This window comes from Macrotis lagotis, chromosome 8 (genome assembly GCF_037893015.1).
Source record: "Macrotis lagotis isolate mMagLag1 chromosome 8, bilby.v1.9.chrom.fasta, whole genome shotgun sequence".
In the NCBI taxonomy this organism is placed as follows: Eukaryota; Metazoa; Chordata; class Mammalia; order Peramelemorphia; family Peramelidae; genus Macrotis; species Macrotis lagotis.
In genome coordinates, this window is record NC_133665.1 from 119,505,355 (window position 1) to 119,519,118 (window position 13,764).

The following is a 13,764-nucleotide window of genomic DNA, read 5'->3' on the forward strand; positions in this document are numbered from 1 at the left end:
GTCAGGGACTAACATTTAATCCAGTGCAACATTAAAACTCAATACTCAACACTATTCTAAACATTTGGGGGCAGAAAAAGAAGTGAATAAAACAATGATAATAATTTAATAACAATAATAATAATGTGAAAAAATAATAATAATAAATAAGGGGAGAGATGATGGCTGCTTTTCAGTATTTGAAGGGTTGGCATATGAAAGAAAGATAATATTTATCCTCTTTGGCTCTAGAGGACAGAATCCAGAGCAATAAATGGAAGTCTGGAATAGACAAAATTCAGTTGGGTTTTTTTTTAGGTTTTTGCAAGGCAAACGGGGTTAAGTGGCTTGCCCAGGGCCACACAGCTAGTTAATTATTAAGTGTCTGAGACAGGATTTGAACCCAGGTACTTCTAACTCCAAGGCCAGTGCTTTATCCACTACGCCACCTAGCTGCCCCTCCCCAAAATTCAGTTTTGATATAAGGAAAACCTTTGTAATAATTAGTAGAATAATAGTGAATTTTGATTAACATTTATATAGAGTTTTAAAATTCACAAAGTATTATACAAATATCTCTTTTCATCCTCTCAATAACACTGAGAGAAGTAAGATACTATTTTTATTCCCATTTTACAGATAAGGAAACTGAGATGGATTGAAGTTAAGTAACTTGTCCAGGGTCACACAGCTAATAAAGTGTCAGTGGTTTGATTTGAACAGACTTTTCTGACTCTGCCTCCAGAGCTCTATCAACTCTACTATCTTAGGTTCCTCTCATTATATATCTTTGCTAAGAAAAACTAGATGATTACTTTGGAGTTATGCTATAATAAGAATTGCTTTTCTGCTGTGAACTGGGCTATAGCAAGTGACTCAGATCCTTTCCAATTTTAACATCTGATTCTCTGAGATAATGGTCTCCTCTAGTGGTCTAATTTAGAGACATGAGTATGCAGACATGAAATAGCTAAAAAAGCAATTCAAAGCAATAAAAGATCAGTATAAAATATTCTACAATACAAGGCATTAAAATGATGTAGTAGAACTGAAAAAAAGAAAAAATCAGTGTAGACTTGTAATAGTTAAGACTTCAGTCTGGGAATGGGATTTGAGTTGGCCCCAAAGAATTGGGATAGATGGATGGATTATCATTGAGTCAGAATCATTGTTGTGTGTTTACAGATCTGCTTAAATGAAGTGGAGTGTTTAGGATGAGCTTAAAGTTGGAGAATTGAGTTGGAAAAGATAATGGCATCAAATTATAGATCCCTGGATATGAGGGAGTTTTTGTTTTATCCTGTACCACAGGAATTTTGACTGTGGAGTCAGAGTTAATGTGAAAAGAGTGCTATTCCCAATGATAAATATGGCAGTGTGTGCAGTGTTTGTAAAATAGAAAAGAGTCTAGAAAACAAGGAGACTATTTGGAAATCTATTAAAATAGTACAAGGAGGGGAAGATCAGTACTTAGAATACTAAAGTTAGGTGGAGGAATGGGATAGAATAGAAAGGAAGTGAAAATATTTCCAAAGGAAGAACTGACAAACTTGGTGATTAATTATGAGGGTGAAGTAGTGAGTTGAGTCAGAGATGACTTTAAGAATGTTGGTGATTTTGTTGGAAATTAGAAGAGGGAGCTAATTTGGGGGTTGTAAGAGTATCAAGAAATGATCATTTTTATTTTGGATTTTTGAGACTAGAAATATATCCAAGTGGAAAATACATTATGTGGTTAAAGATATAGACTGGAACATGACTGAGAGGGCAGGAGTAGAAATGAACATTTGGGATGGGTTGGATTGACAGAGCAATAGAGAGTTCTTTGATGAACATGGAGGAATAAAGATCATTTACAAAGTTGGAAGCAGAGGCACCTAGAGTAACCAGGAACGAATTACCAAGGATGGCAAGGATATGGGAGAATGTTGTTAAGAAAATAGAATAACAGAATGAGCTCAGACTTAGGGAAAATTCTAAGGACAGTAAAAGCTTTTAAAGCTATATTTGGGGGAAGAAGGCAAGGGTTGTTAATAAGGTTTAATGTTAATGGGCAACAGGAGAAAGCAAAATTCCTTTTTCTCAACTTCAGTTTCTGATTTTTCTGTCGACAAGGATAAATATCAGATGAGAAAGGGTAGAACAGATATGAGAGATTCAAGACAAATGTGGAGGAGCTTGTGAAAGGCTATCTGGCATCTCTAAATGTTAATTTGTCTTCTGACCCGAATGAAGCATATTCTGGAGTTAATATATTTGTTAAACTAAACTAAAGAGTTAGTATATTTGTTTTTTAGACTGCTCTGAGGAATCAAAGGATCATAAAAACTAGATTTAGAATTTGAAGGGACCTTAGAAGACATTGTCTAACTTCCTTATTTTAGTGATCAGATAACTGAGTCCCAGAGAGGTTTAATACTAAGTGATTTGTCCAGGATCACACAGGATCACCACACCGTAATGAATCTTTGAGAAAGACTACGGAACAGTAAAGTTGCTTTAAGACTAGAAATGGAGAAAGATTCTACTGTGACAAAGAAGTGAAGAAAGTAAGATTGTGTAGCCTGTAGACAGATGATCTAGAAATTGATCCCTGAAAAAATGTACAGTTGGAAAGTACACTGGCTCTAAAGTCAAAATATATGAGTTCAAACTTTCCTTCCCCTTGACATTTAGCTACTTAAGTTCATTGGATCTCAGTTTCCTCAACTGTGAAATGATGAGAATGGACTAGATTAAGGGACTGAAGGTCCCTTGCAGCTATAGAACTCTGTTCATATTAGATGGATTATTTACAGGCACTTAAGAAAAGTAGGCAAGCTAAAAAGACAATGCGAGGGGTGGAGGGAATTACTAATCTAACTTCATTTCCTTTTTGTATATCGTGGTTTCATCAAAGTATTTGACAAAGTCTTACAGTAATGCAGACCAGGTAAAGAAATGTGAACTGGATAATAGTAAGGTGAATGCGTAGGTGTTAGAATGAGCAGATGAGTGTTGATTAATAGATTAAAGGCAATAAGAGGAAGGAAGTACTGTGCTTCAGAGTTCTAGTCTTTTGTCCATGTTCTTTTCAACACATTGTTCAGTGATTTGTATAAGGCAAATTGTATGTGTATTTGTATATACATTTAAATGTGTGTACATGTGTGCATATATACATATATGAAATTTGTGAATAATACCATGCTCGGAAAGATAACAAAATTTTGGGGTGATAGAATCTTATGACTAGAAGGACATGAAAACTATTGAGTTAAACTTCCTCATTTAAATGTTAGGAAACTGTGATCCACAGAGGTTAAGTAACTTGTTCAAAGTCACAAAGTAGAAAATGACAGAGGCAGGAGGTGAACCTGTGTCCTTTAACTCCAAAAGCAGTGCTCTTTCCTTAGTGCCATGTTGCCTCCCTCCTGATATAAACCATAGTTAAATAGAAATTCTCAGGAAATGATCATCCAACTTCTACTTGGAGACTTCTATCAATGGGGAACTCACTAATTCCTAAAGCAATTTATTACACTTTTAGAGAGCTCTTATTGATTGAAAAAGCAATTTTTTTATGATCAGCAAATATTTACTTCTGTGCAACTTCCCACTTTTTTTTTGCTCTTTAAGTTTTGCTCTTTAAGACCTGGAAAATCTTTCATAAGACATCTATTGTCCTCTTCATTCCTGCCAAACTTCTCCAAGTTTTTCAAACAATTTCATGAAATGATCCCAAGCCTCTTCCAGCTTGGCAATGTCTTTTTTAAAATGTAGCATCAAGAAATAATACTTTCCCTTCATCAGGGCAAAGTATGGCAAAACTGTAACTTCCCTTGTTTTGTAAAACATAAAACCTAAGATTGCATTTCTTTCTTTAGATGCTACAATGCATTTTTGATTCACATTGAGCCTGAAGTTCACTAAAACCTCAGATTTTTTCATTTCAGCTGTTGCCTTTGTTTACATTATTGATGCATTGAATCCAAATATATCACATTTCACCTAATCAGATTTTATCCATTATAATAGTGTATTGAAATCTGTTTGGATTCCAATTCTGTCAGGTAATATGTAGCTATCCCTCTGAAGCATCGTCTTCTAATAAAACTGATAAGCATAACATTAATTATGACCAGATTATTGATAAAAATGTTGATCCATGGGGGGGTATTCTATTCTATTAGCTAAATCTCTCCTGGTAGATATCCATCTATTCTTTGCTTTGTGCCATTCATCTAATTTCAAATCCATCATATGGCTGATATAGCTCTGTCTTATTCTTGAGAGACTTTTTTATATGCCTGAAAAGTCTAGGTATGATCCTAGAATTCCAAAATGAGGTATTATTCTGGCATAATTTTTCTTTCTCATTTTCTTTCTTCTTTCTTTCTTCTTTTCATTCTTAATTTTTTCTTTCCTTCCTCCCTCCTTCCTTCCTTCTTCCTTCCTTCCTTCCACCCTCCCTCCCTCCCTTCCTTCCTTCCTCCCTTCTTTGTCTCCTTATCTTTCACCAGCAAGAAATGTAGCATTCACTCCATTTCAAACTAGTTCCTTTTGTCCCTCCTTAAGAAGACTAGTGGTTTTCACACACACACACACACACACGCACACGCACACGCGCGCACACACACACACACACACACAAACACACACACACACACACACACACACACACACACACACGGGGCCTCCCATATTGGTGACAGCATATGATAGACTTAACCCCTATTGCTTATCAGAGCTACTAAGCCCAAGCAAATTGCCAGCTGTACCCACCAGTTGCAGGTGCTTGCAGCCACACCTGGTTCATGACATTTTCTTTATGAGCACATTCTGGCTTGAAGTGATAAGCTAGTTTCTAAGAGCATCTATGCTCATGAGCCATCACTTTAGTTATATGTTCTAGAATTTTTCCAAATGATAAAACTGATAGGCTCTCAAAGGACAAGAGTAATGGACTGAATCTACCAGGGTCGATATTAATGGGTAGGATAGTAATAATAACAAGGGGCTGTTGTGTATGAAAGAGAAAAGTAAAGATAAATAAAATATAGTCTTTCTTTACAAATGATTTGAGGGCCATATACAGTATAACAAGACAGACTATTGTGTGAAAATAACTATTACCTCAAAATCAATTACGAGTCCATAAAACAAGTGTCATAGTAGACTGAATAGGTATTCATGATCCCCTTCTTTAATTATAGTTCAGATATAAGGTGACCCGTCAGAATCTATTTCAGATAGGGACCTGCATCTTCAAGGACGATCCATGCTATATAATTTCATCATCAAGGAGAACAACTTAGTAGCCATCCTTAATAAGATAGACTAGAGAAACCCCAGATAGAATTCCATTCCTTTTGGGCAGTGTTCTATGACCCCAGTCCTAAATAGAAGACACAACTCATACCCTGGGTACCAGACCTCGGATGAAATGAACAGCCAGGAGTAAGAGAAATCAAATAGTTTTCTATGTACAACTTGACTTGTCGACTACCTTGACATCCTCTAGTCATTATGGCAACAAAAAACCGTCAAGTTGGAAGATCTTGTCCTTTATATTAAATAAGAGTAAATGTCCTAGTTCAGGACACATTGCTAGTTCACGTGGAAAAAAAGAATAAGGTTTTAGTGGGCTGGTGTGATGAGGCTGCCCTCATCCCAAAAAATGTCAATGTGATTCTCAGCTGCATTGAGAGAAATGTTGTAACCAAATCAAAAGAGGTGATAATCCCATGTACTCTGTCTATATTGCTCAGACCATATGTAGCTTAAAATGTTCAGTTCTACACCAAATTGTTGGTTGGTTGGTTGGTTGGTTGGTTGGTTGGTTGGTTAGTTGGTTGGTTGGTTCTTGTCCGTCATTATCAAAGAAGACCAAAATGATATTATCATGTTTGAGACAAATTAGTGTTCCCTACTGTGACTGATCAAACCAATATGAGTACAGGATGCTCTCCCTAGCTGGCACAGTGGATAGACCACTGACCTGGAACTCAGGAGGATGGGAGTTCGAATCCAGTCTCAGATACTTGCCACTTATTCGCTATGTAACCTTGGGCAAGTCACTTAACCCTGATGACCTGACGTCCAGTGCTGTCTCCAGTCGTCCTGATCCATACCTGACCACTGGACCAGATGGTTCTGCAGGAGAAAGTGAGACTGGTGACCTAGCACAGCACCCCCCCCAAATCCAGTCCACATGCTTGCCATGGCATCAATTCCCTGATGTTGCGGTTTTCTTTGAAAATGAAGGACAAACATTAACAGTTAGTCAAAAACACCAAATTTTTAGAGAGAAAATAACAGACTAGAGCTTATTCATAGGGAAGTGAATATTGGAAGGGGACTTGAAACTCTCCCAGAAGTATCCCAGGAATAGTTGAATGAACTGGGGGTATTTAAACGAGACAGGAAAGGAAGATACCTTTACATTTTTAAATGCTTTAAAGGAAAGCAGAGAAATAGGGTCAGTGTCAGGGAGTTAAAGGGAACCAGATTGAAATTCAATACTAAGCAGAAATTTTATCTAAGGGCTGGTTGGTTATTAAAGAGGTTATTGGTGACTTTTACTAGGACACTTTAAACTTGCTGAGTGGAAGAGGAGCTAGGTTCTAGTGGGGTTTGGAGGAATAAATGAGGGTGGAACTAGAGATAACAGGCACAGAACACTCACTTAAGAAATTTAGCAGTGAAAACGGAAGTGGAAAAATAGCCAAAGGGGGAAGCAAGGTCAAGTGAAAGTTCTTTCAAAATTGGGGAGACAAGTGCAATTGCTATGAGAGGGCGGCACAACAGAACAAGTGTACAGGGGTTCTGGATTCAGAGGAACTGGATTTAAATTCTAATTAGCCTTATCCCTTATGACATCTTGGGCTGGGTTTCAATTCCCTCGCCTATGGAATGAGGAGATTGGACTAGAAGCTTTCTGAGGTGCATTCCAGTTCTATGTCTAGAATGGTAGAGAAGAAACAGGGACTCAAAGGGGTCAAAGTTTAAAGACACAGGAAAGCAAAGAGATAAGAATGAGTAAGTTCTTCTCAGATCAGGGTTTTGTCCTTTCCGAGAGGGATACAATAAGTCTTAGCCTCATTAAGGGACAAGTTATTGAGGGCAAATATACACAAAATAAGGGATTTCTAACTTTGTTTTACAGCCAGTAACAATACTTCGAGGACCTATGATTGCATGGATGTGAGCACTCCCTTTGTCAAACAAAGCATGTCACGATCTCCTATGCTTTAGTAGACAGAGCTTATGAGTTCTATCTGAAATATTCATCATGTTGAGGGGATCCTGGTAATGAGTCTAAATTTAGTGAGTCTGGTCCTAAAGACATATTGCCAGACTTGTCTGCACTCAGAACACAGAATTCTATTTGCTTAATGTCTTAGAGAAATATTTTCTTATTATAAGTTTCTAGATGACCTATTCAAGGTATTGTTCTAATTCCTCTTGAAGTGACTTCATTTTTACTTCCCTTGCATATATAGTTATTCCTCCCAATAGACTGTAAACTCTCTGAAGGAAAGGATTGTTTCATTTTTGTCTTTGTGCCTCAAAAATTAGCAGTGTTACTGATATAGTAGAGATGAGAAACATTTGTTGAATCTGCCATAAGGTCCTAGATCTAGAGATCATTTTACAGATGAGGAAACCAAGACACAGAGAAGTTGAATAAGTTGCCTAAAGGCTCATAGGTAGAAAGAATTAGAGATGAGATTAGCGTATTTATTCATTAATGTAAATCATCTTCCCATCACTTTCCTGCTTGTCTATCTTCCTGGCTTGATGGCTATTAGCTTAGTCACAAAGTGGCAATTTCAGGAAATAAACCCATTAAAAACCAAATTTGTACAAGTTGCAAAAGTCATTTTAAACCATATTTAACCTAGTTAATATGAAAATAATGACCTGAATTGGTCTAAAAGGCTAGCACGATTTTTAAAATATGCATACAGGTATATTTCAAGTTTTATTCTGAACTTGAGCTTAAATCTTTTTACCACTTTCAGAGTATATTATAAACCAAATTTCAACTTGAATTTGGAATATAATTATTTTTAATTTTCAAAGAATTGCCTCTTTATTTGAATGATAATTGTATAAAAATCCTATAATAACACATACAAATAACTATACATTGAAAAAGAAGGCCTAATAGTACCTTTTTTGTATTCCCATTATTTACCTCAGTGCTTGGCACAGAGTAGGTCCTTAATAAATGCTTGTTGACTTGTTGACATTACTAACATATTCTAATTTCTTCTTTTCATTCTTCTACTCAGTTTGATTAGAAGAATTATGAAATGACCTGAGAAAGTGACTACAAACTCTTGGTTAATGATTTCTAGGAGTCAAAAGCATTCTTCCAAACCAATGGAAATTAGTTTAATTTAGAACAGCAAATTTCAGTAAATTTAGGAAGCTAAATTTTAATTTAAAAGTGTTGACTTCTTAGGTCTTATACCATCTTCCAAAATAAGTTTGAGAAGTTTGAAGCTATATGAAAAAATTTTCTTTGAATCAGTGACTCCAAGAATCAATAAGAATAAATTGTATTTGCTACTCCTTATGTCACTCCCACACCTCCTGCCTCTTAACTATCTCAGTGTTTGTCCGTGTTTTTCTGCTTTCCTTTGCAAACTTATGATCCAGCTACCTCACTTACTTAATCTTAGCACTGAAAAAAGAACCTTATCAGAAGTAATGTGAAGAGTTATGATTGTTGCTTTTCATGAGATTCTAAAAGACCTCTTATTGTAAGTAAAACAGCAAGCTATGCTGGAAACTAAGTATAGACATTATGCTATTATAGCAATTAACACTAATAAATTGGGAGAACATCTTTTTACTAAGAGATTTGAACAGAAACAGATATACTCACACTGTTCAATACTTTTCCCATTGGCCTCTTAAAAATGGACCAGACAGTATGGTTGCAATCAGTTCAATTCAATTCAGTAAACTCTTACTAAGAACATGCTCAATAAGATGAAAAAGCACTGATTGAAGAGTCAGGAGTTCAAATCTTGCCACCAGTGCCCATAACCAATATGAACTTGGTCAAATCACCTAGGAGAAGCTAAGGAATGCAGTGAACAGAATTGATCCTGGAATCAGAAAGAGCTGAGATCGACTTCAGCTCAGACACTTCAATGTCTGTGTGCCTTAGAGTAAGTCATTTAATCTGTATCTGCCTCGGTTTCCTCAACTGTAAAATGGGAATAGTGGCAAATAACATCTGCAAGATAGGTGAGGATCAAAGGAGATACGATTTTTAAAAAGAGATGCTATTTGTAACACATCTAGCAGAGTGCCTGCTTTGTTTAATGCTGGCTGTTTTTATTACATATCTGCTTTGGACTTCAGTTTTCTTATCTATAAAACAAGAAAGATTGGACTAGGTGACCTCTGAGACCTTTTTCAGGCAGAGGATATATTGTCATAGGTGCTAGAATACATAGATGAATCTCTAACCTCATGAAGTTTAGAATCTACTGTAGGGATGCAGTACATGCCAGATGATTCTATATAAAGTTATTTAGGACACGGGAGTGGTGATTGCTACTTTTTTCAAATCCTTCTTTGGTATTAGTCTCATCATCAAGCTTCTCATCCTTTTGTGTGTCTCACAGTCTGTGTTTAGCATTATTGATTCATGCTTGTCAGTGGCATCTAGGCAACATGAAAGAGAAAAATAAAGTTTCAAATGCTACCTTTCAAGGGGAGTTGCTTATGTACTAGGAAAATCTTTTTAGTATACTGAATATGATCTGGTTATTATGTGTAGCTTTAGAATTTGCATATTTACCAGCACTACGTGTGGTAGCCACTTACTACTGAATCTTGTACATAATGGAGTGGAATAAAGTGAATTCTTGCAATTTCTGGTTATTATAAATAACCCTCATCAGACATTGGAGAGCAGATAGCAGTTTTTCATCTTTTGAACTCAGACACCATCATGTGATTTGGATCCAAATGAAACTATCCTGCCAGCAATTTCGGTAGTGTAAATGATCAATTTAATTGGTATTGCCATATTATGTTTTTTATTAACTTCATACAACCTGGGGGGGGCAGTATTTTGTGAATGCTCAATGAGGTCTGAAAAATATACCTTCTGTGGTTTGCTACCCATCTTCAATATTATCTATGCAACTTGACTTATCCCAAGCTAGCCAGTTACCTTGCCTACTTCTAACCCTTCTCTGGCCTCCAGTATTCCAGTTTTTTAACTTTTCAATAATTTCCATGTTTAAAAGCCTTTCCACAATTAACTTGATAGAAATGTAAGCCCTCAAATGAATATTTTTTTGAAAATATTTTTTTCTGCATTTCACATCTAATAATGTATTATAATATTATCTGTTCAGTACAATGGAATGCAGGTGAAAAACTGCTTAAAAACTGGCTTAAACTCATATACTGAATAAATAACAATGTTGTCAGAACACCTTACTCAGTTCTGCTACACACCTTTTCCACTAGGAATGGTCAGCATTTTACTTAGCAGTAAACTTGGACACTTATCATGTTACTGAGGTCTGCAACTATATGAGTTTACTTCTTGATAAATCAAATGTGTGCCTTTGTGATCTAATAGTTTGTACCTGAGGATTGGCTTTCACATTAAATCATTTCTGTTGAAATTCAATCAATTCTATTGAAATTAAAATCAATTCTATTGAAATTCAAAATAATCTAAGGACCATATAGTTAACTTTTATTGAATATGGTAATTTTATGCTAATTTGAATATTTTTGTAAATGAAACATTTTTAACTTTTTCTTTTTTTGTCATAGACCCCTTTGGAAGTCTAGTGAAGTCTATGGACTCCTCACAATGTTTTTAAATTCATGACACAGAACTACAAAGAAAACCAATTATATTGAAAAAATATATATTAATATCATTAATAATAGTATTATTGGTTACATTAACATCAATTATACTATCAATAATTGATTTAATCTAATGTTTTTTTAAAAAGCTTCATAATTCCAGATTAAAAACCTCTGCTATAGATCCTCTTTTCAAAAACAACTTTATCCTTGGTCTCATTACTTGTCACTGTATTACCACATACTAACATTACATAACTAGGAAAACTGAGTCAGGGTGGTTATTTTCTCACCCTGACAGAAGAGAAACCATGTAGTACAGTGGATAGTATTCTGGGCTTGAAATCAGGAAGATACTGAGCAAGTTACTTAACCTCTATGTGCCACAGGCAACTCCCAAGGTCTTATCTCAGCCAGATTGTGATCTATGATTTTTTTGCTGATCCTGTCTAGGGTTCATTATAGATCCTTTAGTTACCCATAGAGTATAGAAACTTTAAGAGAACTACCCAATGTTAGATCACTAAGAACAGCAAATTGTCATTTTCATCTGTTTGATAATTGATATCCTAAATGTGTATGTTAACTATATCTTTTCCATGTTCCTTGTATGATGACTAACAATATGCCATGTGGTTAAGTAAGCAGTGGTTTTCAATTGATAATGTCATCTTTATTTGACTTTTACTATATTTCTCTAGCAATATCACAACCCAGCTTCCTGTTTACCTTCTTTATTGCAGTTACATATGGGGCAGAAGGCTTTAGGGATTTTCACGCATTAATTCCAAAATCTTATTCTCGTAAGTATACAATTTGCTTCTAGAAAATGACAACCCATTGACATTGAAGCCATTTTTTTTAGTGTTGTTCATTCTAATGCTTGGTATTCAGTATTACACATTTTTAAGAACCCAATGGCATATGCCATTTGATATTTGATTGGCAAACAATATATGAAATAGATCTCTATGAGTTTTCAAATGATTATCCTTGTGAATCCATAGGTCTGCAAAAACAGTCAATACTTAGCATTAATGAACATTTAACATTTAATTATATGTTAAGACTTTAGGAAAAGTGAAATGGAGAGTTTAGTAATTATATAGTGAATTGAATTCATATTCAAAAGATAATTGGGATAATTCAGGCATTGAGAAAAACTTCTGATTCCCCCCAAGAAAATTTGGTGATCTTGAATTGTCCAGAAAACTGTGATAACTCTCCACTTCAGCTTATTCTCACAATCATATGTGTCCTTTAAGGTGTTCATTTCTTCCTCAAAATTTGTTTTAGTTATTGTAAATAGTATGGCTGTGTGATTCAATGGCTACCATTTTACTTCCAAGAAAACCACTGCATGTTGTATGTTCTGTGTTTGTGTGTGTAGTTTTTTAATGTAGGTGTATATATAGATGTAGATAAATATATATATTTATATCTGTATGCATAAATGCATTATAAATATATATACATATAAATGTATACATATACACATAGGTATTTAGCAAATCATCTAATCATATTCCTTATCTAAGCATCTTAGAAGCATAAAAATATTTTTATCAATTATTTTAGCATTATAAAATAAAATCTATAAATTGTGTTCTTGGATGTAGATGATATATGATGTATTTTAGAAGAGTAGAAATGTAGATTTGGGACTAAAAAAAGATCCCAGAGGTCATCTAGTCCTACCTTCTCATTTTACAGATGAAAAACCCACAGAGATTAAGTGTCTTGTCCACAGTCATCCAGCTAGCAAGCAACGAAGTCAGAATTTGAACCATGGTAGCAAGAGTGCATAGGCAGTTCTATTAGTATTATGAAACATTACTTTCATTAATGTTTTTGTTATTATCCAGAAAAAACATCATTTGAATATTAATATTGTGAGCACAGTTTCTATTATAGGTAACTTTTTACATAAAAAATAAGTTATTTTGTTAATTTTTATGCAAGGCACAAAAAAAAATGGAACCTTATGCTCCCTGCAGTAATATTAATCAAGGCATCTGAGGTTTGCCTTCAAGTCAAGCCAACATCATCACTGTATCATGTCTTGCTGCATGAAACAATGCATGTATTAAATTACTAAGTGCATGCTGAATATTCTCTGATTGATGTTGTCGAACCAAAAAAAAATGTTAGTTTACATTTCTTTTTATTATTAAAAGTTGTCAAATAGAAAGGGCCAAAATGATAATAAATACATCTTTGTCACCTTCTTTGAATGAATATTTCAAAGTATTAAGAGTTTAGAAAATTAAATCACTCACTGAACCTTTTGTAAATTGTGTAAGTTAGCTACCTAATTAACACAGCATGAGTTGGTCACCATTTTGGAACTGAAGTGGAACTGCAGTAGCGGAGAAGGATCAATAAGACTGACCAGGCAGCATTGAAGAGGCAGTTTGAATAGATATAGGAAAAATGGATGTACCCAAATGGCACTGATTTCAAAAGGGGTCAATTACACTCCAGTTTACCAAATTTGTCCTTAAAACTAAAGCTTTGGGGGGGTTGGTTTTAGGGGGTTTTTTTGAGATATGTGTCTATGTGTTGACTTGTTTTTATTTGCTTTGAATATATGTTATATATAAAATATTTATATTATATATTTATAATATACATATAATACATATATATGCAGGTTTCTGACATCCTACTTAATATTCTTTTTAATAAGGTGATGAAATATAATATAATAAAGTTAATTCCTTGTAGCATGTTTATCATAAATTACTTTAAACATATTTATACAGTCTCATTTGATTTTTCTCTCTGATTTTTATGCTGAATCTGTATTCCTATTATGAAAGTTTAACAAACTTTAACAAGTTAAAATTAAGTTAAAAGGAGAACCTTATTATGGAAATTGTTTGATAAGTAGTAAAAAATAAAACAAAACAAAAAACTGGCTCACAAAACATATATTGTATAGTG

The 13,764-nt window shown here is 34.6% G+C and overlaps 1 protein-coding gene across 20 annotated transcripts in view; it reads left to right on the forward strand.

Annotated features, from left to right (window-relative positions):
• IKZF1 (IKAROS family zinc finger 1) overlaps positions 1-13,764 on the forward strand; it is a 134,454-nt gene that overhangs the window by 86,163 nt on the left and 34,527 nt on the right. For 8 of the 20 annotated variants that reach the window (XM_074198264.1, XM_074198268.1, XM_074198272.1 and 5 more), the window contains exon 4: positions 11,562-11,621. The exons of the other annotated variants lie outside the window; for them this stretch is intronic. In XM_074198264.1, coding sequence (XP_074054365.1) covers positions 11,562-11,621 — 60 coding nt within the window. The remainder of the gene's footprint in view (positions 1-11,561; positions 11,622-13,764) is intronic. 20 annotated transcript variants of the gene reach the window in all.